This window comes from Cnephaeus nilssonii, assembly GCF_951640355.1.
Source record: "Cnephaeus nilssonii genome assembly, chromosome: 2".
NCBI classification, from domain to species: Eukaryota; Metazoa; Chordata; class Mammalia; order Chiroptera; family Vespertilionidae; genus Cnephaeus; species Cnephaeus nilssonii.
This window is the reverse complement of record NC_137073.1, coordinates 13,182,480-13,209,027: the sequence shown is the minus strand read 5'-3', so window position 1 is coordinate 13,209,027 and position 26,548 is coordinate 13,182,480. Positions and strand designations below refer to the sequence as shown.

General features: G+C 61.8%; 4 protein-coding genes across 5 annotated transcripts; 3 read left to right on the top strand and 1 right to left on the bottom strand.

Annotated features, from left to right (window-relative positions):
* The first annotated feature begins 330 nt into the window (after positions 1–330).
* On the top strand, positions 331–1,764 carry GNG13 (G protein subunit gamma 13). Its single transcript, XM_079760268.1, has 2 exons — positions 331–1,316; positions 1,498–1,764. The coding sequence occupies exons 1-2, from the start codon at positions 1,105–1,107 to the stop codon at positions 1,601–1,603; spliced, it is 318 nt and encodes a 105-aa protein (XP_079616394.1). The 5' UTR covers positions 331–1,104; the 3' UTR covers positions 1,604–1,764.
* A 150-nt stretch (positions 1,765–1,914) lies between these two features.
* CHTF18 (chromosome transmission fidelity factor 18) lies at positions 1,915–11,141 on the bottom strand (the record flags this gene model as incomplete). Its single annotated transcript, XM_079760141.1, has 22 exons — positions 1,915–2,308; positions 2,382–2,439; positions 2,847–2,978; positions 3,082–3,226; positions 3,814–3,944; positions 4,039–4,188; positions 4,285–4,509; positions 5,374–5,545; positions 5,825–5,955; positions 6,032–6,130; positions 6,550–6,643; positions 6,823–6,974; positions 7,059–7,182; positions 7,420–7,517; positions 8,039–8,248; positions 8,708–8,837; positions 8,971–9,023; positions 9,117–9,209; positions 9,605–9,773; positions 9,950–10,100; positions 10,184–10,357; positions 10,541–11,141. 22 exons carry the CDS (start codon positions 11,139–11,141, stop codon positions 2,172–2,174), a joined length of 3,429 nt encoding a protein of 1,142 aa, XP_079616267.1. The 3' UTR covers positions 1,915–2,171.
* Positions 11,142–11,521: 380 nt separating this feature from the next.
* RPUSD1 (RNA pseudouridine synthase domain containing 1) lies at positions 11,522–13,997 on the top strand (the record flags this gene model as incomplete). Its single annotated transcript, XM_079760252.1, has 5 exons — positions 11,522–11,862; positions 11,961–12,084; positions 12,177–12,279; positions 12,417–12,518; positions 13,029–13,997. The coding sequence occupies 5 exons, from the start codon at positions 11,522–11,524 to the stop codon at positions 13,448–13,450; spliced, it is 1,092 nt and encodes a 363-aa protein (XP_079616378.1). The 3' UTR covers positions 13,451–13,997.
* Positions 13,998–15,090: 1,093 nt separating this feature from the next.
* LOC307092735 (mesothelin-like protein) lies at positions 15,091–26,385 on the top strand. Of its 2 annotated transcripts, XM_079760154.1 has the most exons (16): positions 15,093–16,324; positions 17,065–17,136; positions 17,963–18,083; positions 19,053–19,173; positions 21,276–21,361; positions 21,524–21,650; positions 21,723–21,916; positions 22,254–22,344; positions 22,551–22,704; positions 22,987–23,180; positions 23,255–23,410; positions 23,517–23,644; positions 24,547–24,677; positions 24,752–24,846; positions 25,090–25,330; positions 25,773–26,379. In XM_079760154.1, exons 1-16 carry the CDS (start codon positions 16,276–16,278, stop codon positions 25,886–25,888), a joined length of 2,076 nt encoding a protein of 691 aa, XP_079616280.1. In that variant the 5' UTR covers positions 15,093–16,275; the 3' UTR covers positions 25,889–26,379. The 2 variants fall into 2 exon arrangements, with proteins under 2 accessions (XP_079616281.1, XP_079616280.1); XM_079760155.1 differs by lacking the exon at positions 25,090–25,330 and having other exon boundaries at positions 15,091–16,324; positions 25,773–26,385.
* The last annotated feature ends 163 nt before the right edge of the window (positions 26,386–26,548 follow it).

Below are 26,548 nucleotides of genomic sequence, written 5' to 3'. Positions count from 1 at the left end.
AACCCCCTCCTTGACTGTTCCTCAGAGATACCCTGCTCCCCTGGGCTCTCATCCTCACTCCTGGATGACCACCCCACAAGCCCCTCCCAGTCTGTGCACTCTCCCAAACGACCACAAGGACCAGGACCCACCCCCTCCCACCGCCACACACACACACACACACACACACACACACACACACACACACACTTCCGTCTCCATGGAGACAGCCTGAGGCCACAGGGTCATACTCCTGTCAGCCTGCGGACCACCTGCCCACCCTCCCAAAGTCAAGAAAGCCAGTCCCTTGGCTCCCAGCCTCAGTGATGGGGTAGTGGCGGGGGTGGGGGGAGGGCGGGGCGGGGAGTAGGGGCAACAAGGGACTCCCTGAGCCCCTGGAGTGAACTGGGTGGGGCTTACAGAGCAACTTGCCCTCATGTGCCCCCAACTGCTGGATCTCCTGAGAGGTCTCAACCTGTGACTCTGCCAGTTGTTTCACAAGCAGAAACTGGGCCACGATGTTTGTCAAGTTCCAGGGGAGACACTGGGCAGCGGGAGGCTGCAGCTGTTCTGAGTCCTGACCTACTGGACAGCCTCTGACCTCCAAGATCCTCAGCACCCCAACCCCCAGCCAGAGATGCAAAATGCAGTCAAATCCTCCTAGCCCCAGGATTCCCGTGCCCTCAGTGGGGGCTTTGTCCATGCAAAGCAGGGGAAGGCACAGGCAGGGTCCTGCCCTTTACATGGTCTGGGGCCTGGGCTACACCTCTGCAACCAGGAGTGGGAAGCAGGCCTCACAGCGGGGCGGGGTTGCTGTGGGCTCTTGGGAACCTTTGCGGTGTGCTGGCCCTGTTATCTCCCAGCAGGGACAGTGCCCCATGTCTCCAACCCTGAGGCCCAGCCGTGGTGAGGCTTTGATTGGGTGGGGACGCAGAGCTAAGGGTGGAAAGTTTCCTCTGCAGTTAATTAGCCCCTGGGGCAGGGCAGTCTAATGGAACCTCATTAGTGGAGCCTCAGATCCAGGCCCTGCACCCCAGTACTGCCTGTGTGGATCTGGGGAAGCAGCCCCTAGGGACCTCCCCAGGCAGTGGGTTGTCAGTGTGCAAGGACAGGGTCCCTCCTTTCATGTGGGGTCTCATCGGCGGGAGGGACCATCTGGGGGCTATTGCAGGCTGGAATCTCTATTGCCTCTTCATGTCCTCCAGCCCCAGGCTGGCCACTTCCGAAGCCCCCGACGGCATGGAGGAGTGGGACGTGCCCCAGATGAAGAAGGAGGTCGAGAGCCTCAAGTACCAGCTGGCCTTCAAAAGGGAGATGTCATCCAAGAGCATCCCTGAGTGAGTCCCCAGGACCCCAGAGCCTCAGCCTCACCCCACCCAGGGCCAGCTGTTGATTTGCATCTCATTTCCCTGCCCTGTGCTCATTTGCATAAGCTAAGATCAGACCCTCATGTGTAACACTGAGCAGCACTTGAGGGGCAAGGTGCCCACCTGATCACCCCAATCTCCCCACCCACAGGCTCCTCAAGTGGATCGAGGATGGGATCCCCAAAGACCCCTTCCTGAACCCTGACCTCATGAAGAACAACCCGTGGGTGGAGAAAGGCAAGTGTGCCATCCTGTGACCCCACAGCCCCAGGCTCATGCCTTTGTGAAGAGGACAACTCTGTGAAGGTGTGACTTTTATAAAGACTTCCCCTCCCCCTCCTTCTCTTAACCTAAGGGGCCCCAGGAGACTCAGCCAGGGGAACAAGGGCCGGGGGCTAACCCCTGAACCTGTCCCCAAGGCCCGCTTTTCCTGGACTTTGCAGTGAGCTGGCAGCAGCTGGGCCTCTGCTCACCTCTGTCACTTAGTTCTCAGTGAGCCAAGCAGCCCTGCCTAGGCTCCCTCCTGCTGCTTCTTAAGTCCTAAGCCATTCCTTGTCACTGTCCCCAGCTTTAATAAATGTACTCTCAAAATTGAAATAAAAAATAACAGAGAAAGCAACACCAAGGTGTCCAGTGTGGATCTGAGGACATCCAGCATGACGTTGGGGTGCTGGTGTAGGCCTGGGTGTCAGTCATGAACATTGGGGTATCTGGTGTGGATTCTGGGGCATCCGGTGTAAATCAGAGCATCCAGCATGGATCTGGGGTACCACGGAGGAGTGGGACGTGCATCTGGCATAACCCTGGGTGTCTGGTGTGACCCAGCTACAGCAGGTCCCTGATGTGCAGGTTGCGTCGCACAGCGTTGGAGACGCCCTCCTTGAAGCGGAACCAGACATCGCTCCTGCCCACCGCCGTGCCCATGCGGTGCTCAACCGCGTCCGTCTCAGGGGCTGTGTCCTCTGTGGGGACCACAGGGTTGATCCTCTGCCCGACCCCAGCCCCTCCCTCCACAGCTCCCACACCCACACACACCTGCGCTCAGGGCTGCTGCTCTCCTGACGACCACACGGCCGAAGAAATCCCTCTCGGTCTGCAGAGGGTGGGCGGTCAGATTCATGAGGACAGACACATCCAGGACACTCCCTGCCATGAGGGAAAAACTCTCCCCAGGAGGATGGGTCTCATGGCACCTCTGAACCGTGGCCCAGGGCTGAGGAGTAGGCACCTCTCCCAGCCCCCTCCCCTCATCCTGGGCTGACCTACTCAGCAAGTGTCCCCTCTGCCCCTTACCACCCTCACAGCTGCCTGGTCCGTCAGGGCCAGGGCAGGAGGTGCCAACAGAACCCAGCCTCCTGCCCAATGGCAAACTGAGCCCAGGTGAAGCCCTACCCTGCTGAGCAGCAGGGAACTGGACATTTAGGAGTCCCTCAGAGCTTAGAACCAGCCTGTACCAAGGTAACACAGCCCCACCCCCATGCCCCCTTCCAGCCCCCAAACCTGGTCCTCCAGGGCTGCTCTCTTCAGGATGCGCTCCAGCCGCTGCTCGTGGCTGCGTGGGGTGGGTGGCTGTGCCCCTTTCCCCCCAGTAGTCCCCTGTGGGCCCTTGGCCTTGGGAGGACTGCCATCCACCTGCAGGAAGTGGATGCGATGAGAGCTGACTGGGCAGGGCCATTCCAAGGGCAGTATCCATCCTATGAGGCCCTGCTCTGCCCCAAGCCAGAGGTGGGCTCACCTGGGGGCTGTCCCCATCTCGGGCCAAGGCCTCTGCCCGCCGCATCTTCTCCACTTCGATCTCACGGGCAATAAGCTGCTTGGCCTGGTAGGTGAGGGGCTTTCGGGCAGGCAGTTCAGGAAAGCGGCAGACCTCCTCCAAGTTCCTGCTCGGGAGGGGGGGGGGCAAGACAGCTGGGCACCTGCTCAGTGGTGATAGCAGCAGGGGGCACCCCACCACAATGACTCCAAATGCCAGAATGAGAAAGCTGCAGGACAGGGACCTCCCTAGGGCTACAAAGGGAGGGAATGAGACAACATGGCAGGGCTGGGGCTCAGGCTGGGCTTCGTGCTCAGAAACCGCCATTACTGCCTCCTTGCCATCGGCACAGAGAAACACCTGCATCCCAGACACTGGGGCCCTGACCGGGCAGCAGGACCCTAGGGCCCGCGCTCCATCCCCACAGCCATCTCAGGACAGGGGAACAGCCCTAGGGAGCTCGAGGACCTCTGGTGGGCTCCTGGGGAACACTGGGGCAGAGGGTCTGCAGTAAAAGCCTCAGGTCCTGGGGCTATCTATGCCCAACCTGGGGGCCCACTTCAGTCACATGTGGGCAGGAGCTGAGCTAGAACCGACACTCCCGCCAACCTCTGACAAATGGGGAAACTGAGTCTCACACGCCTCACCAAGGCCATGCTTTTCCACTCCCAGCCCAGCCCCCCACTACCCTCATTCCAGGTGCTGCAGACTCACGGCTCCAGCCTGTAGACATACTGCCCGTCGGGCGTGTGCTCCTGGCGGTAGGTTAGGCTGTAGGCAAGCATGGTGCCCACAAGGCTGCTCAACTGCAGCTTCTCACGGGTGCTGTACAGCTGCGTGCTCACCTGCGGGCAGGTAGGCAACAGGTAGGGACACTGAGCACAGCCAGGAACCCAGTCCAGCCGGAAGCCACACCCTCCTTCTGGGGGAGGCACTCACAGGGCGAAGCTTAGGCACGAGGATGTCCAGGAGCAGGCAGAGGGTGTCCAGGACGAGGGCCTGGGGCGCTGTTTGGTTGCGAGTGGCCGGAGCAATACCGGACACCAGTGTCTGGATCAGGTTCTGCACCTGACTTGTCCGGTTCTGGGCCTGGGGTGGAGGGTAAACCAGAACCAGGTCAGCCAGGACCCCCTAGGATCCCAGGCCCGGCCTAGACAGGGGCAAGGGGCAGGGTGCAGGGCACACCTCCTGCTGGCTACTCGGGAAGGCGATCCTAGGCACGTGGCTGGAGGCGAACAGCAAGTGGAAGGCCACAAGCAGGAAGGGCTGGTAGCGCAGCAACTGGAAGCTCTGGCTGTGGTGGGCGGCCTGGCCCAGCATGTCCTCAAAGGCTAGCCAGTCGAGGGCTGTACACACGGTGCCCAGGCTGGAGTCCCGCAGCCGCAGCCGCAGGAAGTTGTCAAACAGGCCCTGTGAGTAGTGGGTCTCTGAGTCCCTCCAGCATCATGACCGCCCCCCGCCCCCCACAGCACAAGGGACCCTTCACTGCCCATCTGCCCTGCCAAGTCCGGGGACTCAGGATAGCACCAAGCACCAGTGAGTGGCCACAGGGCCCTGAGAGGGTGCCAGGAAGGCCCATCTGCTGTCCCCACTCTGGTTTGACCAAGATCCTGGGATGTGCAGGAGAGAACCCCCCACCTCCACCCCTCCCTAAAGGGAGCCTGTCCACCAGAATTGAGGGCAGAGCCCCCACTCTCCTTCTATGTAGATGTCCCATCCCCTCCCGCACTTGCTCTGCCCTCTGCAACCAGGCGTTTCTGGATTTGCACAGATCCCTAACCACTAACCCAAAGAGGCTTAGTTAGGGAGACAGCTTAGGCCGGGCTTTCAAGGTTGGGGGTGCATCTCTGCCACCTGCTCAGGCCAAAATCCCTACCTGCTCTCTAACCCACATCCCCACTCCCACAGCTCAGGTCCAGAATCAAGCCCCCCTCCAGCCACTGGATCAGGCTCCCCTGCTGCTGCCACACTGCACATTGGCTCCCAACTGATAGCCAGTGATCCCATCAATCAAAACGACCCCCCATCCCCACACCCAGCCCTCTGCCATGCTGGTGGCCACCCCCCTCCTAGCACCAGCCAGCCTCTCCTCGGGCCCTCTGTGCTGCTCATATCCCGAGGCCTCTCTGATGCCGTCTGCCCCACCTCATTCCCATCCCACCTGCTTCTTCTAGAGCTTGGCACTATCTGAATTGTCTCCTGTTCATTGTCTGGGGACAAGGGAACACCCCCAACACGGCGCCTGGAAAAAAGGTTCAGGTAGAGTGTAGTTACCTGGACTACCTTCTCATGCTCGCCCGAGGAGGCAGCCACATGCAGGATGTGGTAGAACCGCTGTGCAGCCATGGTCAGGGGTGCCTCGGCAGCCTGGTGCCCCAACCCCATGAGCCCATCGCCCAGTAGGAGCTTGTGGGTAGGCAGAGTTGGGTCCTGGCCCACACGTCGCCTGCAGAGGGTTGCTGAAGCTGGAGTAGAGCCCCCACCCACTTTATTCCTGGTGGCAGCACCCTCCCGACTCAAGGCAGCCCTCCCGACTCGAGGCAGCCCCAAGGAGGCGGCAGTGAGGGAGGCTGAGGCACAGCCTTGAAAGCAGGGCCCAAGCAGCCTTGGTTTCTGTTGGCAAAAGCGGGGACCGGCTGCACACGCAGGGTTTAGGTCCAGGGCGGGGGCACCACAGATATCCAGGCTGAGCCTGGCCCACCCCTCCTTCTGCCACCCCACCTACCTCTGGGCCCGGGGCAGCTGGAAGACCTCCTGCCACACAGAGAAGAGCCCCCTGCGCTGGTCCTTGAGGCCGACTCGTGTGGTCTGCACGGCCTGAACACTCAGCTCCCGCTGGCCTCGCCCGTGCAGGAACTGGACACAGGGTGTGGGGTTGAGAGGCAGCTGCCCCCTGTCCCACCCCCCCACAGCCAGCTTCCTCCCCGCCCACCTGCAGGGTGTTGATGCAGGCTCGGATATCATTGTCTGTCTTCTCACAGAGGGCTGCCAGGGCACCCGGGTCGGCCTGCAGGCCCTGCCGTAGGGAGATCTGCAGGAGGCAAGAGCATGGGTATCCATCCCCTCCCCTCTCCGAGTTCCACCCTGTAGCCACCTCCTCCCTAGAAACAGGTGAGTAGCTGCTCTCATCCTACAGGAGACAAAAACTATAGATACTGTAAACTGAACTCGGTCCCCACTAGGGACCACCCACCACCAGAGATCAAAGTGATCCAGTCACCCTCACCCCAGGACCTGGGATGGGGAGAAGGGAGTGGGGACAAGGGAACACCCCCAACACGGCAGAGAGGGTAGTGCCCTGGATGGCAGAGGGGAGGGGTGTAGAGTGGTGGGGAGGGGTGTAGAGAGGTGGGGAGGGGCAAATGAGACCATGACAGGAGTCACGTCCCCCCACCCTGTCGTCAGCCATGCAGCCCCAGCCCTATGCCCCACCTCCACACCCCCACTGACCTCCTGCAGCCGCTGTATGAGTCTGGAGGGGAGTGTAGGTGGGAAGTGGAGCAGGAAAGCCTGCTGCTTCAGCTGCCGGAGAGAGGGCGCGAACCTGCAGGATGGGCACAGGGTGTGGGGGCAAACCCTCATCCAAATCCCAGCCTCAAATCCACTGGGTGGCCAGGTGGGGCTACCATGTGCCATCCCAGGGGCCCTCAGCCCTCCTGTGGACCCCGCCCAGTGGAGCACCCTCAGGCCCTCACCTTCAAAACCCTGCCCCACCCAACTCACTGGTCATTACAGATGCAGATGACTGGCCTCATCAAGAGACCCCCGTCTGCCCGCGGCCGCCGCCCCTCACCCACCAACATGGCCCGGCCCCCCGGCTCTGCCTCCTTCGGGCCCTTGCGGTCAATGATGCTGAGGAGCACGTTGATGGCAGCCTGGGGGGACATGCAGTGGGTGCAATGAGCCACAGCCCAGATTGCCACCCACCCACCCACTGGCCAGGCACCCAGGAGGCCCACCGTGGGGGCCCCATCAATCTCATCGATAACCAGGCAGTTGGGCTTCCCACCAATGCCCAGCACCGACTCCATCTGCGTGGCCGCCTCAATGTGCGTGCGGAAGGCCTCAGGGCTGCGGTCGTCACTGTAACCATAAAGCAGGCGAGGGGCCATCAGGGCAGCTGTGGCCTCGGCCAGGGCAGCAGCCGGTGTCCCTGGCAGGATGGTCTCCCAGGGCCAAGCTGCTACACTTACACCTCGAGGCTACCCTGCGACATGACTGCTCCAAATCCCAATGCCCCCAGGACCCAGTGACCCAGATTCAACCAGACATATCAGGACAGACAAGAGGCCCAGAGGTCAGGCCTTCCCTCCCACTCACCTTGCATTCATTTCCACCACACAGTACCCAGCATGCCTTGCAATCACGTGGGCCAGAGTGGTCTTGCCCAGCCCAGGGGGTCCACATAGCAACGCTACCTGCAACCAAGACATAAAGACAGGCTGCAACCTGCACCACGTTGGGGAGCATCTGACCCAACCACCAAGGCTGCTAATCCTGTCCCATGAGGCTTGGTGCCAGGGAATGTCCATATCACCCCACACCCACCTAGTCATCAAATGAGAACCCCAGCATGCCCATGGCTCAGAAGGAGCACTTCAGAATGAGAGAAAACCCTGAATAAAGACGGTGATGGGGAGACCTGACAGGGCCACAGCCGTTACTGACATGACTGACCCCTCAAAACCACTCACTGTCTACCACAATATCCTTCGGGAGGTACTGGGCCCCTTGAGGGACACTGACCTTACCTAAGTCATTAGACCAACCAACTCCCATTCACATCACTGACTCCCCACACCAACACGTCATCATGCCCTCAGCCATGCTGCGGAGCACACCGTGCATGCCTTGTGGTCCCCAGAGGTACAAAGGCACCAGCCAGTGAGTATAACCCCTGGGCTCAGAGATACATGCAGGGCACAGAGGTGGGGCTCACTTTCTGCCGGGGCCGCCGGCTCAGGTCCAGCTCAGCCTCGAGCATCTCCTCCAACACCTGCTCGTGGCTTTTCCACTTGCTGGAAGCTGTGGCCTCCTTGCCAGCCCGGGCCGGCTCCACACTGGGCCTGGGCTTCCGGGCCGGCCTCTCTCGGCCGAACACCACCAGGTCCCACAGCTTCAGCCACTTGAGGAGGCAGCGGTTGGTGAACTGTGGGAAGGGAGGTATTGCCTGGGAGGACCACCAGTGCCAAGGACTCCGAGGACACACACAGGGATGCTGAGGCTGAGTAACAAGTGACCCCCACTCATCCTACTGGTGAGCGGCAGCAAGGCTCACACAGGGGCCTCCATTCCCATGCCCTGGCCCTGACCCCTCCAGGAGCCCCAGGGGCACCCACCCAGGGGCATGAGTTGCTGAGAGGAAAGGAAACAAAGGCTACAGACACGGGGTGCTCTGGATCCTCAGCCCACATCAGAGGTGACCAGCAGCATGCCGGCCCTGTACTTGCCTCAGTTTCCCCATCTACAACTCAGCAAGGCACACCAGAGCCCTGCTTTCCCTTCCAACAGGTCTGTGAGCTGGTGATACGTTATTTGGCTGGGTCCTGAATTCCCCCCTCCTGGCAACAAGAAAGCCAGGCACACGTGAGCAAGTGTAAGGCCTCACATCGTCACTGAGCAGCTCCGTGTAGTGCCGGGGTGCAAACTCATCCACCCAGAGGCTGTGCTGGGAGTCTTCTTGGCGGTCGGCCGGCACCTCCTCAGGGGCCTCCTCCTCCATCTCCTCTGTCCTGAGGCTGAAGAGCATTGTGCCCTGAGCCGCCTGGCCTTCACCCCAGCGGGGATTACTCCCTGCCCAGAATTCAGGCTGGGGGTCAGTAGTTCAAGAACTGCTGAAGGTTCCAGGAGCAAAAGGGCCTACTACAGCACCTGTGCAGTGTATCTGAGAGCCGCTGGGCCTCTTCGAGCAATCGCTGCCGCCGCTGTGCACAACAGGGGTTGGGATCAGGATGGCTCAGACAGCCAGTCGCCCCAGAGCTACCCCTCTCCTCCCAGCAAACCCCAGCAGACCCCACCTCACTGTCAACCTGCTCCTTCAGAGAAGTGAAAGACACACCCAGCAGGTCCAGGCGGCCATGTCCACGCCAGTGGGTGCCCAAGGAAGGGCTCTGTGGGGGAGAGAGCAGTAGTCACCTCTGGACACCCTCCTAGGTCATGGGGTTACCCACGACCCCCTCCCAACAATGCTCAGAGGCCTAGGTGGCATCCCCCAGCACCAGCAGGCCTAGAGACGGAGGAGTCCCCTCTCTAACTAAGGACTGGAAGAGGAAAAGCCACTAGGAAGGGGGCAGCTCTAGGAAGGAGAAGAAAAGCGGAGGGGGAAGAAGGGAAAGAGAGGAAGAGTCCCTCCTGAAGAGATGACTGGAAGCCCAGTGAACTTCCTGAGGAGTCCCCAGAGTCCTCCTATGGATATGATTTCCTGGGCTGTGCCAAGCCTGCCAACCCCACAGGGAGGCTGTGGCCAGCCTAGACACCTCCCCCCCCATGGCCACACAGCACCCACCTGCACCCCAGTGCCCACGGGGTCAGCCCGTAGCACCAGAAAGGCCCGGTCACCGCCCGTGGAGGTCACGTTGACGTAGTCCTCCAGGACAGGGGGTCGCCTCAGGACCGGATTGCGAGGGGCTGGTGAGGCCCGTTTGAGCCCCAGGTCAGCACCAGGGTCCGCAGTCCTGAGAAAGGACCAGGCCGTCTTGCACTTTGCTTCCTGTTACCCCTCAGGCAAGGAGCCCAGGTTCACCCTCTGCTGCCCACCCTCCCACAGGCCCACGGCCCCAGGCCTTGGGACCTGGTCAGAAAAAACGAGACCCTTCCGATTCCAAGACTCTAGGACACGCAAGCCACACACCCCTCGCCCCACAGCTCAGCGGGGACCTCAGGACTCGGTGGGGGGGTGATGTCCCGAGGAGGGGAGTCGGGAAGCTGTAGCTCTTCCATCTCATCCTGCCCGAAGTTCAGCCTCTTGACCGCCTCCAGCCTGGGCCGCTTGACCCCGGGAGCTGGGGAAACACACACTCTGGGAAGAAACACGGTGCTTCCCCCGCCTTGCCTCCCACCCCTGTGGGGGCCACGACGGACGTACTCAGGAGGAGTCTGTCCCTCTCGGCGTCGGTGTCCAGCTGCCTCCTCCTAGCACCCCTGCGGTTCCCTGAGGGTCCATCTGGAGAACAGGGCGCCGCAGCGTCCCCTCCAGCAATGGCCTCCTCAAACGACGGCCGGACCCGGTCCCTGCAGGGTGACAGGGCCTCTGTCCCTGCTGGGAGAGAAGATGCACAGCAACCGCCTCAGGGCAGCCGTCCCGCCAGGACTAGCTCCCGCCGCAGGTCGCGCTGCCTGCAGCCTGCGCTCCCCGACCCCGAGCGGCCCTCCCGAACTCCCGGGGCAGGCCGGGGCCCGGCCCAGCTACAAGTGACAAGGCCGCGACCGGAACCGCGCCCACCTTCCAGCTCCGCCAGCACCTCGAGCTCGTCCGCAAACTGGCTGTGGAAGTCGTCCTCGATGCCGTGCAGCTCCCGCTCATAGTCCTCCATGGCCACGCGGACCCGCCGAGCCCGCCGGAGTCGCCGCCGGCTCCGAAGCTCCCGCGCCACAGCTGCGCGCCGCTCCCGCCCCCAGCGTCCCGGCGCCGCCAATGTACAGTCGGCGTGCCCGGCGGCGCTCAGCCATTGGTCGGCAGGCAGGGCAGGGCGGGGGCGGGGCTGCGCGCGCAGGCAGGGTGGGGCCGAGTCAAGGCTTGGAGTCCGAAAGGCACGTCCCAAGAGCTCGCTATTGGTCCACCCGGCTGCCCGTCTGGGGGCGTGGGCGGGGAGTGACCGGGTGTGGGCGGGGCTCTGCGGGCAGGCCGGACCTGGAAAGAAGTGGTTCCGTGGCCCGAACGAAAAGTCCGGGGGTCGTGGGTCGCGAGGTGCGGGAACACGGGAGCTGGATCGGGGAGGGTCAGCGGCATCGGGGATCCGGACGGCGCGGCCCGACTGCAGGTCGGTTCCAGAGTGGGCGGGGGCGGGCTCACAGCCGGGATCCACCCAGAACCCTTTGGCCATCGTACGTAGGGGGCTTCCGCGGAGGGGAGGTAGGGAATGGGTGTCTGCATGGAGGGTGGGGGGGTGAGGGTGAACTCCACCCCTGCATCCAGCGCCCCCCCGTGCACCCGGCTGACCTGTGCCGCCCCCGGCTGCGAGGACCGTATCAGCCCCTCTCCTTGACCCCCTCCCCAGTCAGGAAAAGGTTCCGGATCTGTTGGCAAGGGTCGGTGGGAGTGGGCTGGAGAGAAAGACTGTTTCTCCCAAGGCCTGGGTCGGCCGGGACTGTGGGACTGCCCCACGTCCAAGCAACACTGGCGCCCCTCACCTTGACCACACTCCCATCCCAGTTGCCACTCTCCTACGTGGTTCAGGGGTGAGAGTAGTCAGGAGCCCAGTGGATGCAGGCACATAGTAGGTGCATGTGTTTGCCTGATATATTGCGTTTGTGGCTTCAGACCCAGAGCTCTGGAGAGCAGGGGTTGTCTTCCCCAGTTGGGCATGACCCTGACATGGGCTGGTCACCCCATGAACCACATGCTTGCCCTGCAGGCCCCACCATGGAGCCAGGCAGTGTGGAGAACCTGTCCATCGTGTACCAGAGCCGTGACTTTCTGGTGGTGAACAAGCACTGGGACGTGCGCATTGATAGCAAGACGTGGAGGGAGACCCTGACCCTCCAAAAGCAGCTGCGGCACCGCTTCCCCGAGCTGGCTGACCCCGACACCTGCTACGGGTTCAGGTACCTGGGAGTGCAGCACAGGGAGCCCGAGGCAGCCTCCACTGCGGGGAAGTGGCCGCCCCTCACCCAGCCTCTTCTGTGCCTTTGCTCTGTGCCAGGTTCTGCCACCAGCTGGATTTCTCCACCAGCGGCGCACTCTGCGTGGCCCTAAACAAAGCAGCTGCAGGCAGTGCTTACAAGTGCTTCAAGGAGCGGCGGGTCACCAAGGCTTACCTGGCGCTGGTAAGGCCTGGCCAGGCCTGGGGCATGGGCACTCCAGTGCTCACCCCACGTCAGCAGGCCCTGAGTTTCCGGTGGGCTCCCCTGACCCGCAGGTTCGGGGGCACATCCAGGAGAGCCGGATAACCATCAGCCATGCCATCGGCAGGAACAGCACAGAGGGTCGGACCCACACCATGTGCATCGAGGGCACCCAGGGTACAGTGGGCAAGGAGGCAGGGGCCATGGGACAAGTTTCATCTAAGGGGACGTTGTGCTGAGGTGAACTGAGGCCTGGGGCTGACCCAGTCAACCCTCACAGCCTCTCTTCCTCCCCCCCCCGCCCCCGCCCGCAGGCTGTGAGAACCCGAAACCAAGCCTCACGGAGCTGGTGGTTCTGGAACACGGGCTCTATGCGGGTGACCCCGTCTCCAAGGTGCTGCTGCAGCCCCTCACAGGTACATTCAGGAGCGGGGCCAGGAAGCTCCCCAGGCTCCTCACTGCCCCCGACAGTGTCCTGCCCCCGGGGTGGTGGTGCCTGGTGTCAGCATCTCCTCAAGTCGTGCACTGCAGTGTCCCGGTTAGATAGGAAAGGAAACTGAGGCACAGAGGCAGAGTAGACGGGGGCCACTCCAAACATTGCTGACAAAGCTGATTCTCTCCCACACACTTAACCCCGCAACCTACGGCTCTTGCCCTAGAGGGGGTCTCGCTGGTCTGGATGTGAAGGCAGTGGGAAGGCTGGCCTGAGTTCGCCAAGGGACCCAGTGCCACCCTGGCCCTGCCTTTGCCAGAGGTGACCCCAGAAGTTGACTTCCCTTCTAAGCTCTTATGTCCTCATCTGTAGCAGGAAGCAGGAGGGGTTATTGCATGTGCCACTGAGTTGGCAGCTGGGGACAGTGACATGAACGGTGGGGGGTGATCGTGGAGTGGCACCCCTGCCTCACTGGCCCTTTCTCCCCACACAGGCCGGACGCACCAGCTGCGTGTACACTGCAGTGCCCTCAGCCACCCCATTGTGGGGGACCTGACCTACGGGCAGGCCTCGGGCCAGGAGGACCAACCGTTCCGCATGATGCTGCATGCCTTCTACCTGCGGATACCCACGCAGGCCGAGTGTGTGGAAGCCTGTACACCAGACCCTTTCGTGCCCACCCTTGACGCCTGCTGGAGCCCTCACACCCTGGTACAGCCGCTGGACCAGCTTGTCCAAGTCCTGCGGGCTGCCCATGACCCTGAACCCACAGAAGGGGGCCCTGGGCCCTGCAGCCCCTCCACGCACCCGCCCAGGCCAGGCCGGCCCCCACCGCCCCATCCCCCTGAGACAGAGGCTCAGCGGGCCTCGTATCTTCAGTGGCTGTCAGAGTGGACACTGGAGCCAGACAACTGAGAGTGTGGGCCTGATGTCTGGGTGAAGACTGGAACCTCCAGGTGGATGGGGACTGCGGGTCAGAACCCTAAGCTTTTCCAGAGGCGGAGGTGTCCCAGCCGCAGAGCACTGAAACCCACCCCGACTGTAGCAGCCAAACCTGAAGAGGGACCCACGTCCAGCAGGGGGAGCCAGGCAGCCACGATTATGGAGGATGAACTCAGGGTGGTAGGACCAGCCCCCCCAAAGGGAACCAGGGCCTGCCAATCCTCCCCGAGCACCTTCTGCCTCCAGAGCTTTGCCCCCAGGGCCTGTTTTGTAGACGTGCCCAGGGGTTGCCCGGGCCAGCCCTTGCTGGGTTCCTCGTCCACCCCCAGAGCACCTTGCTCCTTACTCTGTTCAGACCCTCTTGCCATCACCCCAGCTTGGCTGAGCCCCCTCCACCTGCAAACCCAGACTGGTCCCCTGCCTGGCCAGTCCTGCTTTGTGCCTTGGCTTCTGCCGAACTCTGCCCGTGGGTCTCCCACCTCCACCCACATCCTAATCATCACACATGGGGGTGGGTGGGGGCCATCCCTTCTGGCCTGATGTAAGTGCTCTGCGGGGCGGGGGGGGGGCCCTCCCACACAGCCCCTGGTTATGAGACCTTAGCCTAGGAGCAAGGGCAGCCCAGCTCCCGCCTCCTCTGTCCCCTACAACGCCCACATCATTCCGGCCGCAACAGGGCTCCAGGACTTAGAATAAAGGCTCAGTGACGAACCCTGTGAACAGCCATGAATAATTCTGATGTGGGGGTTACAGGGGAGCCCAGACTCCTGCACCAGGTAGACCTCTGTCCCAAGCCCTCCTGCAGGACCCAGGACTGACCTCGAGGTCCTGGCTGCTGGCCTGCACCCCTCTGCGGTGGGTACACTCCTGCCCTGGTTGGGGGAAAGCTGGAGGATCCCTGGCCCTCCCAACCGAACACATGGGAGGATCCACCTAGTCTCACCAGGGCCCCTCATAGAGCTGCTACCCGTGGCCACCATCACACCGGCCTAGGCCCTTCCACCGTGTCAGAATGCCATGGGAGGGCTGTTGCCTGGGCCACCAACCAGTCAGGTCACATGCCACGTCCCTGCACCCAGCTGGACCAGACCCCTCCTCTCACCAGTTGACACAGGTCCTGTCATGGGGTTCCTGGGCTGGACCTACCTGTGACCACATCAGGGTCTCGGCTGGGATGGAGCCAGAAACAGACACCATAGGGTCTCGGCAGAGGCCAGGTCCAGTCCCTGCTCCCTGCGTCGGTCCCCTCATCTGTAACAGGAGGGGCTGGAGCAAACCAGAGGGGCCACAGTGGTAACCCAGACGGACAGGTGGTTACTGTGGTGTACCCAGCATGACTGGCCAGGGTGCGATGGGATAGCATCCCCAGTCCCCATCCCAGCACACCTGCTTCCTCGTTTTCACACTTGCTGAACCTTCAACCTCAGGACGCATCACCTGGCTGAGCCCTGCCCCACCTTTCCCCTTCTGCCCCGCCTCCACCCATACCCGCAGGCCCCGCGACAGCACACACAGGCTTTCAGCCTGGCCACCGGTCTGGTCATGCTTCCCACTCACTGCTCTGTGGCCACAGGCAAGTTGCTCAGCCTCTCTTGAGCCAAGGCCGACTCGCTGAGGGAGGCAGTGCAAGGAAGAGCCGGGCAGGCCGTGGCTCTGCAGCCCAGCAGGTGCTCTGTTGCTGTGGTTATTTGTCTGGCCTGGGCCTGGGGCTGCCCTGGAGGCTTAGCCTGCAGTGGGCAGGCCAGCAGGTGGCCTTCTGTACTTGCTGGCTGCTTCCTGCTCCCACCCGCTCTGAACTGTGGGAGTCTCCCGCCCCAGAAGCAAGAAGACCCCCCCACCATATGACATCCCACTCCCCAAAAATCCCTCACTGTGTAGAGCCCTCAGCCAAAACCTGGTCTCCCATGGGGCCCGTGCAGGAGCCAAGAGCGGTCCCTCCAGCTGTCAGCCCCCAGGCTCGGGTCAGTGCCTCTGCGTGGCCATGGCGCTGGCTGGCTGGGCACACGCGGCCCGTAATGCAGATGGCGGTCATCAGGCAGCTGAACCCGGGCTGCAGGCAGGTCGGGAAGTCCCTCCGGTAGTCACCGCTCCTGTTCAGCCTTGGAGGTCTGCTTGGTTTACTGGCCCCAGAGCAGCTGTGGCACACTCCCCACCATCAAGGCTGCCCACCTGGTGCCCACATGCCCTCCCTGCTCCTGGTACTCAGCTGTGTGTCTACTCCTGCCTGGCTCTGCTCCAGCACCCACGGAACAGAAACACTGCCACCCACGGCACCAAACCTAGGCACCACATTGAGTCCACGTGTGCCTAATGTCCCTGCAGGGGACACACATGCACACAGATGTGCATGCTCCCAGGCACACACATACAGGCACACGCAGACACTGGCACACACAGTGAAGGCAGAGATACCTGTGTGTGAAAGCACATACCACCCTCGAGGCACGACCCCTCCATGGGAAGGGGTTACGCTGGGTAGCTGCCAACCATGTGCTCAACATCTCACTCTCCTGGGGCTGAGGAGCAGGTGCCACTGTGCTGGGGCCCCAGGGGCCAATATAGGAGCGTCACCTGGCACAGCTCCAGCCCCTCCCCTGCACCGGCCTGGGAGCGTCACTGCGGGAGCGGGTGGCTGACAGACAGGGTGCTGGTGAGGCGTGGAGGAGAGCGGGGACCCTGGCGCTCCAACCCTGCACCACCCCTGTGCCCCAGGGCTCAGCTGCAAGGACTGACATGCTCAGCGGGCTGGGACGGCTAGTGTCTGGCACCTGGTTACAACCCTCTGCATCCAACAGCCGATGCCTGGCTCCAGAGCACCACCCTCCACCAGAAGTTCTTTGTGCTCAGGTGAGGGGTAGGGCCGGGGTGGGGGCCATCACCAGCTGGGCAGGTAGCTGAACCTCCATTATGCCCCCAGCATGAGGAATAACCTCCCTGTCTTGCTCCTGGCCCATGTGGAATCTGGAGGCCCACTGGCACCCCAAACTGTGAGACTGTACAAGGCTGTGCCCAGGAGTGGGCAGTGTGGGCCAGCCTCCCAGATGTCTGTCACCTCCCAGGACCCGAGTCCCCAAGCTTCACCGCTTTGGTCTCCACCGCAGACAGGCCTGCCCGGGGCGGGGGAAAGGGGGCTGCACTGTGGGCTGTGTCTGTGACCAGGACTTAGGCCTGGGCCGCCCAGATGGGGAGCGAAGCCATGGCCGCTCCGGGCAGGTTGGGAAGCCCCCAGCGACCTGTGGGGACTCGCCAGGACTGCTGCCCCCTCCCCTGTAACTGTCAAGAGATCTGTTCATTGGAGACACCACAACCCAAGCCACAGCCGGTGGGTCCCCTGAGCCCCAACTTGCGATAAGAAAGGCCTGGGTCCCCCTGGAGCGGCTCCCTTTTGTGCCAAAGATGCTTGTTTGTGGGGTTGTACCCCTCCCCAAAGGCAGAGACGCAGCTGCAGCCCGGCTCAGGTTGCCTGCCCTGCAAGGCGCCCATCCTGTGTGACGCTGGACAGAAGCCCTTCTTGTCTGTGCCCCTCGGCCAAGGCTGGTGGGGGGAGACGGTGGGGCCGGCCTCATCACTTCCTGTCTCCTCTCCAGCTTGTCCTGGACCCGCTGCTTGTGACCCCAGCACCTGCCGTGCACCGTGCACAGCCATGGGCCCCAGAGCAGGTGTGCTGACGCCCTCAGGGAAGGGGCTCCCGGGCAGCATGACGGCAGATGTGGAGAGTATTCACACTCCGGCCACCGTGTCCTCCCAAGCCTGCGATCAAGGGCCCTGCCCCAGGATGCCCCCACGGCCGGCTGGGGCTCAGGGAAGGGAAGGAGAAAGGCAGGCAGGGCACTGGGCCTGGGGGTCCTAGAGGGGACAGGGAGAGGTCACGGCTAGAAGGGGCTCCGGAGGTAGTGGTCGACCCCATTCCCTCTGTTTGAGGGTCTTGGGTCTCAAACTGTGAGGACAGAGCCACAAGGATAGAAAGTACAAGTGCATTGGTACACACAGTCCACATGTGTATATCTCATCACACATGTGTGAACATTGGCGGGCACATGTACAGTCCATCACATATATGTACACATGCTTCCAGACACAAAAAAGACACACGCCACCAGCTGCACATAGGTACACATCATCACACTCATGTAAACTGCCATACCACCAGATATGCATTGTATTGGGGCATACATGCCACCACAGGCATGTATACGCCACCATACACATGTGCACATCACATGTACATGCCATTGGGAACACACACGTGCAGTGTCAGACAGATACATGTATAGTCAGACACACACACCACGCTCAGGCCTAGGCTGCTACACACAGGTGATCAGGGCCACATGGCGTCGGAGGTCTCCATGTTGGGGTAGTCAGAGATCCACCCGGGACACAGGATCCCGGGGCCGACCCGCGCTGGACCTCCCTCACGTGCTCCCCTTAGCAGGGCTCAGCCTTCCGAGGGCTAGAGGCTGCTTACGGCCTATTCTGTTCCAGGCGCCCTGGTGAGCCGGGGCCTCGTCCTCTGCATGTGGCTCACTACTCACTGCGCTGGTCCCCACGCTGAGGGCTTCTCCCAGGAAGGGCGGGCTGCCAGCAGGGCCGACCTGTGGGCCAGGTGAGTGCCCTCCCCTCCTGCAGCTGATCCCCTGGCAGGCCTGGAGGAGGGGGTGGGTAAGAAGGAGGGACCACCTCCAGGGGCTGCAGACGATGACCAGGCATGGCTGTGGCTGGGCCCCCGACTTCTGGCTCTGAACCGGGGGCCTGGCCATCACCCACCCAGGTCCAGGTCACTCATCCACCTTGCCCTCAAATGGCCCAGAGTTCAGTGTCCTACATCAGAGTCAGGCGCCCAGGCCATCAAAGCTGGCTGCAGCTAGGGTCCCTCCTGAGCCCCCCACTGCTCCCACCCTCGGCCTGGCAGGTGATCACTGCTCCTCCTGAGTCCTCATACTTCCTTCCTTCTACCCCGAGGCTTTGCTGCCCCCTCAGGCCCCAAACAGACCCTGCATTGTTTCCGTGCACTTTCCGGGGGGTTCGTGCTTAGGCTCGGCTGTCCTCTCCTTCCCTGGGGAGTTGGAGGTCATTGATTAGCCATCAATTGATCAATCAGTTGACTGACCAGACAAGGCTGGAGGCCCAGTTGGACCACTGGACCCAGGTTAAAGCCCCAGAGACCCCTTCCTGGCGCACGAGTTTTATTACTCACACGTGAGGAAGGCTCCGCCAGGAGAGGAACTGGCTGTGGTGGCCCAGCAGGTGCCCAGGCTACATCTCCTCCAAACCCTCAGCCATCGGTGGGACCGGCCTTGGGAGGAAGCAAAAACCCAGCATCTGGGCAGGGGCCTCCCCTGCTCACAGCTCAGAACCTGAACTGGGCGCTCACAGGAGGAGTGGGGCGAGTGGGGCGGGGGAAGGGGGGCGGGGGGAGATGCAGGAGTCTTGCCTGTGTCAAGGCCCTGCCTGCCACACTTCCTGTGTCTCATTCCTTTGGTGTTGTGAGTCTAACCTCCATCCTGCATGTTGCCGTCTGGGCTGCCCCTCCCACCCCCACCTCCACCCTCACCACCTGCCTCCTTCTGCTCAGTGCCAACACCTCCCTCCTACAAGGCTTCCGGTGCCAGGCAGCCAGCCAGCTGTCCCGGGACCAGCTTTCAGCTCTGATCAGGAGGATGGCATCGCAGCAGGTGCTCCTCAAAGCCTGGCAGGTAAGAAGCCCTGGTTGGCATGGACTGGAGTGTCGAGGGCAAGAACAGGCTCCCAGGAGAAGGGCCCTGGAGATGGGTAGGAAGGGAGAGTGTTCCCGGCAGAGGACACAGGCCAGTAAGGGCCAGGACCGTTCGGCCGGGACAGTCTCTATGCCAACCTGCCAATTTCACAGCCACCTAAGAGGCATCTCTTAGGTCAGTGGTCGGCAAACTCATTAGTCAACAGGGCCAAATATCAACAGTACAATGATTGAAATTTCTTTTGAGAGCCAAATTTTTTAAACTTAAACTTCTTCTAACGCCACTTCTTCAAAATAGACTGGCCCAGGCCGTGGTATTTTGTGGAAGAGCCACACTCAAGGGGCCAAAGATCCGCATGTGGCTCGCGAGCCGCGGTTTGCCAACCACTGTCTTAGGCTGACTCCGAGGTGACAGAAGCCTGCCCACCCCCAGTGTGGCCCGCTTTGGGTTGTTGCCAGGACTCTTCAGCCAGTTGCCCACAGACCCAGCCTGTTTTTGGCTGGGTGAGGGCTTGTTCACTGGGCTGCGCTGGCCTCTTTCTGCCTCCTTCTGGCTCATGCTGCCTCCTTGAGGTAGATCTTCCCTCGGGCCCTTGGGGTAGATCTTCCAGCCTGCTGGCCTTTCCCCCACCTGGGCCATGAGAGGGGGCTGGCTGAGCCCACCTCAACTTACAGCTCACCTAAGCATGGCCTGCCCTGAGTTGGAAGAAAGGAAGGAAGGAAGGGGGGAAGGAAGGAAGGAAGGATATCCATCATTCTCATTATAAAGTTAATATAAATCTACACTAATAGAAGAGACTAATGCAAATTGACCATCACTCCACTACACCCACAGCCAATCAGGAGTGAATATGCAAATTAGCCCAACTAAGATGGCGGCAGCCACGGAGCTGGATCAAGCAGGAGGCTTGGGTTGCCCCCGGTGATGGAGGAAGCCAATCTTCCCGCCCACCCTGACCAGCCCTGGCCTCCGCTCAAGGCTACAAAGTTTCAATTATAGAAGATAAATAAATCCCAGATACCTGCTTCCAGCCCACCCTGGCCTCCGCTCAAGGAGGCACTGAAAAAAAAGAAAGAAAAGAAAAAAAAGGAGGGGCTGGGAGCCTGGATCGCCAGGGGGCATGGCCAGCCTGAAAACAGCCCTCAGCCCCTCGCCCCGTCAGTGGGGGTCAGTTGGAGGTGATCAGGACAGTGGGGGGGGGCAGTTTGGAGTGAGCAGGCCAGCAGGGGAGCAGTTGGGGGTGAGCAGGCCAGTGGGGAGGGAAAGTGGGGGCAAGCAGGCCACCAGGGGGAGTAGTTGGGGTGAGAAGGCCAGCAGGGGAGGCAGTTGGGGATGAGCGTACTGGCATGGGGAGCAGTTGGGGGTGATCAGGTTGGCGGGGGTTGCATTTGGGGGCGAGCAGGCCGGCGGCAGGCGGCAGTTGGGGATGAGCAGGCCAGCAGACAGAGTGGTTAGGAGCAATCAAGCAGGCAGACAGGCAGGTGAGCAATTAGGAGCCAGCAGTCCTGGATTTCGAGAGGGATGTCCGACTGCCGGTTTAGGCCCAATCCCTGTAAACCGGCAGTAGGATATCCTTCAAGGGGTCCCAGATTGGAGAGGGTGTAGGCCAGGCTGAGGGACACCCCCTGCCCATGCACGAATTTTGTGCACTGGGCCTCTAGTCTAGTAATAAAAGGAAGAAACACACACAAAAATAAAAGAAGAAAAACAACTAGCAATAAATTTGAAACAATCTCAAAGGAGGCCAGGCCAGACAGGGAGTCAGGGCAGGGGTGGCATTGGGATGAGCCTCCATGGTGCAGTGGGCAGGGGTGGACAGGGCCTGAATACTGGCCTGGGTTTGGGGTGGGGGGGGACAGTAATGTTCAGGCTGGGTTTGACCCATCTGAGGCCATTCTGATGTGGAGGTTGAGGCAGGCAGAGGAAGACATCAAGTCCAGGTGGCACAGAGCAGGCAGTTGGGCAGAGGGAACTGGATGGACATGGGGCCGGACACAGGGGTCTTGGTCCCAAAGGGGGAGTGTGACATGGCAGAGAGGAAGGGGCTGGCGAGGGAATGAAGCATCATTTGCCCTACCCAGCTCAGCTGCCTGGCCAACCTGGCCGCCCTGCATGGCCTCCAGAGTGACTTTCCGCTGCACCCACCTGACCTGTTGCTCTTCTACAAGTGAGTGTCCCGCCCCCTCCACTCCCAGCCCCTCCCAACATCCAGCAGACTGAGCATGCTTCCTCTGGGTCCTGGGGACCCCAGCTCCCCAGGGGCACCTGGGCCACCCCAGAGGACCCCTGGCTGGCCCCGCCCTCCCAACAGTCCCCCACCTGCCTGCAGCCTGGGGCAAGTAAGGGAAGCCGACTGTCAGGCCTTCACCCGCCGTGCCGCCCAGGGGGACACTGAGCTGCTGGCCAACCTGCCTGACCAGAGGGCCGCCCTGCAGCACTCCGCCTTGGCCTGCCTGGTAGGCCCTGGGGCGGGACAGGAAGGGTGGAAGGGACATGGGCCTGGCCCTCGCTGACCTGCTGTCCTGCAGGGGGTGTCCCACCCACCACGGCTCAGCGCCTCAGATCTGCTGCTCCTCGGGGTCCTGGTGTGCGACATGGAGGCATCCAGCATCGTGGCCTCGGACCCCCACGTGCTGCAGAACCTGCAGTGCTGCCCCCGGCTGACCCCTGCCCAGCAGGCTGCTCTCAACACACTACTGACCAGTGGGAGGACCGTGCTTGGGTGGGTGGGGCCCATCCCCTCTGCGAGGCCTCCCTCCTGGAGATGAGACAGGAGGCAGCGTGGGGTTTGGGCCCGAGAGTTCACTGAATTCCATAGCCCTGCTGATTTCCCTCTTCTAACGTCGCTCACAGCCTTTGGGGCATACAGGTTTGGGGGTGCTGCCAACACCCACTGGGCCCCTCAATCCCCTGCCCTGAAGCCTGGGTGGGAGAGTGTCTGGGCAGGCAAGGTGTCCCCAGCAGGGCAGGCCCTGGGAACTGAGCACTCAGGGACAGGCAGGCAGCCTCCAAGGGCCGGGGTGCTGCTCCAGACCAAGCACCCCCTTCCCGCACACCAGGCCCCCTATCTCCTGGAACCTGGAGGGGCTGCAGGCTCTGGGACCGCTGGCCACCTACATCAGCTCCAGCCTGTGGATGCAGGTGCAGGAGGTAGGATGGTGCCCTGGGGCGAGGAGCGGGAATTGAACTGGCCCTGGACACAGAGAGGGCTGTCCAGCAGACCCTCTAGGCCTGAGGGTTGACCACACAGCCATCCAGTGCCTGAGAGGTGTCCCCAGTTGCTGCCATCACAGAGTTTCTATCTGTGGGATGGGAGGAGGAACCAGGTGCCGGGAGTCTTCAGCACCTCCTGCCAGGCCGTGGGCCTGGGCTTCTTTGGCAGCATGGTGGCTGCATGTCGGGCAGGGCGGCTCAGCCAGCGTGACACCAGGCGCTTTGTCACCAGCTTCCTTGAGGCCAAGGCCAAGGCCAAGGCCAAGTTGATGTCCTCACGACCCAAGCGGGGCACAGGTCAGTGTGGCCACTATGGTCTGGGGACACTACTCTGGACTCCTGATCCTTGGGTGGGGGCACCCAATACACAGCCACACCTGCCGCCCAACCTCCTGAGCTTGTGTCCAGCATAGGCCAGTCAGAAGCAGTGAGGCTGGACTTCTGGGCCAGGGCTGGGTTGGAGGTCAAGGTCAGGCTTGACTTGGTCTACCCTGAGCCAAGTTCTTGGCTAGGGGTCAAGCTTGGGGAGAGAGTCACGGGTGGGTCAGGGTTGGAGCCTGCAGTCAACCCCACCCCCAGCCACAGGGCGACCCTGCATCCAAGGCAACATCACGGCGGCCACACTGCAGGATGACCTCTTCCTGGTACACTACGACTGCTCACAGCTCGAGTCTTGCTTGGGCAGCCGCGTGCTCAGGGCCAACCTGGACCCCTTGCTGCAGCACCCACTACCTGCTGAGTGTCAGCGTGTCGTCAAGGCCAAGTTGGCTCGGGTACACTGGAGACTGGGTGGAGGCAGGTGGGTGGTGGGCGCTAGGGGTGGGCCTGATCCTCTTGCCTGCCTCAGATCTACCCAAGTGGCATCCCAGAGGAGCAGCTTCAGCTCATCACCTCGCTGGTCTACCTGTACTCTGTGGTGGAGATCAGCCAGTGGAACATCACATCTAGGGACACCGTCATGGCCCTGCTGGCCTCGGACGTGGCCCTGGAGAACCAGACGGAGGTGAGGGCAGGACGGGTGAGGGAGGGTGGTGAGGCTGGGAGTCGGGGGCACCCCCTGACCCTGATGCCAGCAATCCCAGTCCCACTGACCCCAGCATTGCCCCCAGGCCATCCTGCAGAAGTTCCTGGACCACAAAGGCAACATCACTAGCGCCCTGCTTGTGGCCATTGGGGGCTCCCGCCTCTGCTGGATGAGCCCCCAGCAGATCCAGGCCATCCGGCCCTCGGAGTTCCGGTGAGCCCGACCAGCGACACGCTCGCTGCACCCTGGGTCAGCTCAACGCCTCACCAAGCAGAATTAGAGGGGGGAGACTGAGGCTCAGGAGGGGTCTGGGCCAGGCCACCACAGGTGTGTTAGTTTCCTACAGCTGCCAAACTGAGTTCTTTAAAATTTGTTTTTGGTTAATCCTCACCCAAGGATACTTTTTCCATTGATTTTCAGAGAGAGTGGAAGGCAAGGAGGGAGGAGGAGGGAAGAGAGGGAGAGAGAGAGAGAAACATTAATGTGAGAGAGACATATCCATTGGTTGCCTCCTGCACTCGCCCCACCACCCAGGTATGTGCCCTTGACAAGGAATGGAATCAGCAATCCTTCGGTGCACAGGCCAGTGCTCCAACCACTGAGCCACACCCACCAGAGCTCAAACTGCGTTTTAAGAGAACAGAGATGCATTCTCTCACAGCCTGGAGGCCAGGAGTCTGGAATTAAGGTGTCAAGAGGGCCAGGCTCCCCTCTGAAACCCCGTGCCTCCTCCAGCTTCTAGTGCTGCTGGCAGCCCTTGGCCTCTCTCGGCTTATGACCCCATCACCCTCTCTCTGCCTCCGTCATCATCGCGTGGCTGTCTCCCGCCCGTGTCTGTGTCTAAATTTCCTTCTTTTATGACACCAGCCATTAGGTCTTAGGGCGCACCCTAATCCAGTAGGACCTCATCTTACTTTGATTACATCTCTACGTAGCAAAGAGCCTCTTTCCAAATAAGATCACATTCTGAGGTTTGGGGTGGACAAATTCTGGGGAGACACGATCAGCCCAGTAGAGCGGGCAAAAGGACACCTGTGGTTTAGGGAGAGAGGGCCAGGCCCAGCCAACCCTAGGAGGAGGGGCTCCCAGCCTGCCCGTCCGTCTCCCCTCCCCAGGCTGGCCGGGGCCCTGGATACCTCCTCCTGCCCTCAGAGCCGGAAGAACGAGCTCTTCTTCAAGGCCAGAGAGGCCTTCAGCAGCAACAGGATCACAGATGCCTACTACGACTTCATCCGCCCCTTCCTCGGTGAGACCCCGCCCTGTGAGCAGACACCCTTCCTCCAGAAGCCCCGCCCCCTCCTCAGCACCTCCCTTCCTCAGGCGGTGCCCCCACAGAGGAGCTGCAGCGCCTGGCCCGGGCCAACATCTCCATGGACATCCACACCTTCACCAACCTGAACCCCCGCGTGCTGCAGGTGGGCCCTGGGGGCTGTCCTTGGGGGGTGTGGGCAGGCTGGCCAACCCAGGGAGTCCTAGGCCACAGGTCCAAAGGCACCCCAGAGTGGGCCCCAGGTCAATCCTCCGGGCTGGTTCTGCCACATCTCACCCCTGCTCACTCCTTGGGGAAGCACTGCCCTGCCGGGTCTCCCCTTGGTCCTAAAGCTGGGCCCCTTCATGACTCTCGGTCCCTCCTCCCCTGGCCCCCACTTCCCTTGAAGAACCTAAGTGTTGACAATGTGAGAACACTGCTGGGCCAGAACGTGGGGGACCTGCAGAAGGCACGCAGCCACCCAGCCATCAGCTCCTGGCTCCGCAGCCTGAACAAGTCGGCCCTGGGCGAGCTGGGCCTGGACAGGGACCCCGCCAGCCCCACCAGCCCCACCAGGACTCACAACACCCCCTGGACATCCCATCTGACTTCCACATGGGAAGGGCCTGGGAAGGACGCCCCCTCCTCAGGTGCAGCCCCACATCCAGCCCTCCCCCCTGGCAGGCCTTCCCCTGCCTCTACTTGGCCTTGTCTGCCCAGGGCCTCTATGGACCCCAAATGGCTACTTGTGCCCAATCTCATACTCTGTTGGCCAACCGTTTTTCCATTTGCCTCTCCGTTGACATTTGGGTGACACTGGCTTCACCCTGTATCACCCACTGAGTTATCGCAGGATACAATCACCTCCTCCAAAACCCACTGGTGTGCAGAAAGCAGAGGCCAAAACCCGGGGAGGGGGAAGCTTTGAGATCTGTTGGGGCCCAGAAGAGTGGCCACACATGGTCTTCCCCGCCCACAGGGATAGTGTGAGCCTGGAGCCCAGAGGGAGGGGCTGCCCGAGAGCCGCGGGATGGTCCTGGGTGTGGCTCCCAGCGAGGACTGATGGGTATTCTCTCCATGTTGCACCTTCAGGCAGCCCACCAGCCCACCTGGGGCACCTGCCACTTGCTGTGGCCCTGCCCTCCAGCCTCCTGTGGCTGCTGTATTGGGGTGCCCTGGGGCCTGTGGGGACTCACAATGTCCTCTGAAGACAGCGCTGTGCTGGTAGGTGGACTGGACGCCAGCCCAGGCTAAGGTGCATGCCCGGCTCCCAGGCCCTGGAGCTGCACGGGTCACCAGCCCCTGCCAGCTGAGGGAGACATGCCCCCGCCCTCTGGTCTTCAGGACAAAGAACTGGGGCTGGGGAGCGGGCTCCAGGGCACCTACTTCGCTGGCTATATGTCTCTTTTTTTACTTTGCTGACTTGAATAAAGGACAAGGTGATCTTCCTGCGTGTGTCCCTTTCCTCTGGCCCTGAGGAGGGGCACAGAGACCCTCTTAGCTATCTCCGGAGGAGTCACCAAGGCCACCCTGGGTTTGTTGGCCTTGCCTCAGGAGAGACGGGGCAATGGAACAGCGTCAGGAAAGCCCCAAATCCCCACCTCACACTCCCCTACTCCTGCTTGGAGCCCCTGCCCTGCTTCCCCTCCTTTCCAAGTACAAATAGAAGGGCTGCAACTCAGGGAGTCGCGTCCACAGGTTCCAGCCTGCAGGCCCCGCCCCCCTGAGAACACCACAGCCAGTCAGCCCCTCCTCCTCCAAACACCACAGCCACGAGGGCCCAGGACACCACCGCTGTCAACCCCACCCTGCCCCGCAGAACACCATAGCCGGAAGGGCCTCCCACCCTGTCCCCAGAGCACCACAGG

What these genes read in the sequence shown, in the direction of transcription:
- GNG13 (XM_079760268.1), top strand. Translation starts at nt 1,105, where the DNA reads ATGTGGGGTCTCATCGGCGGGAGGGACCATCTGGGGGCTATTGCAGGC. An exon ending in TCATCCAAGAGCATCCCTGA is followed by an intron (nt 1,317 to 1,497) that starts GTGAGTCCCCAG and finishes CCCCACCCACAG; the next exon opens with GCTCCTCAAGTGGATCGAGG.
- LOC307092735 (XM_079760154.1), top strand. Translation starts at nt 16,276, where the DNA reads ATGCCTGGCTCCAGAGCACCACCCTCCACCAGAAGTTCTTTGTGCTCA. An exon ending in GACCTGTTGCTCTTCTACAA is followed by an intron (nt 21,362 to 21,523) that starts GTGAGTGTCCCG and finishes ACCTGCCTGCAG; the next exon opens with CCTGGGGCAAGTAAGGGAAG. An exon ending in CTTCATCCGCCCCTTCCTCG is followed by an intron (nt 24,678 to 24,751) that starts GTGAGACCCCGC and finishes TCCCTTCCTCAG; the next exon opens with GCGGTGCCCCCACAGAGGAG.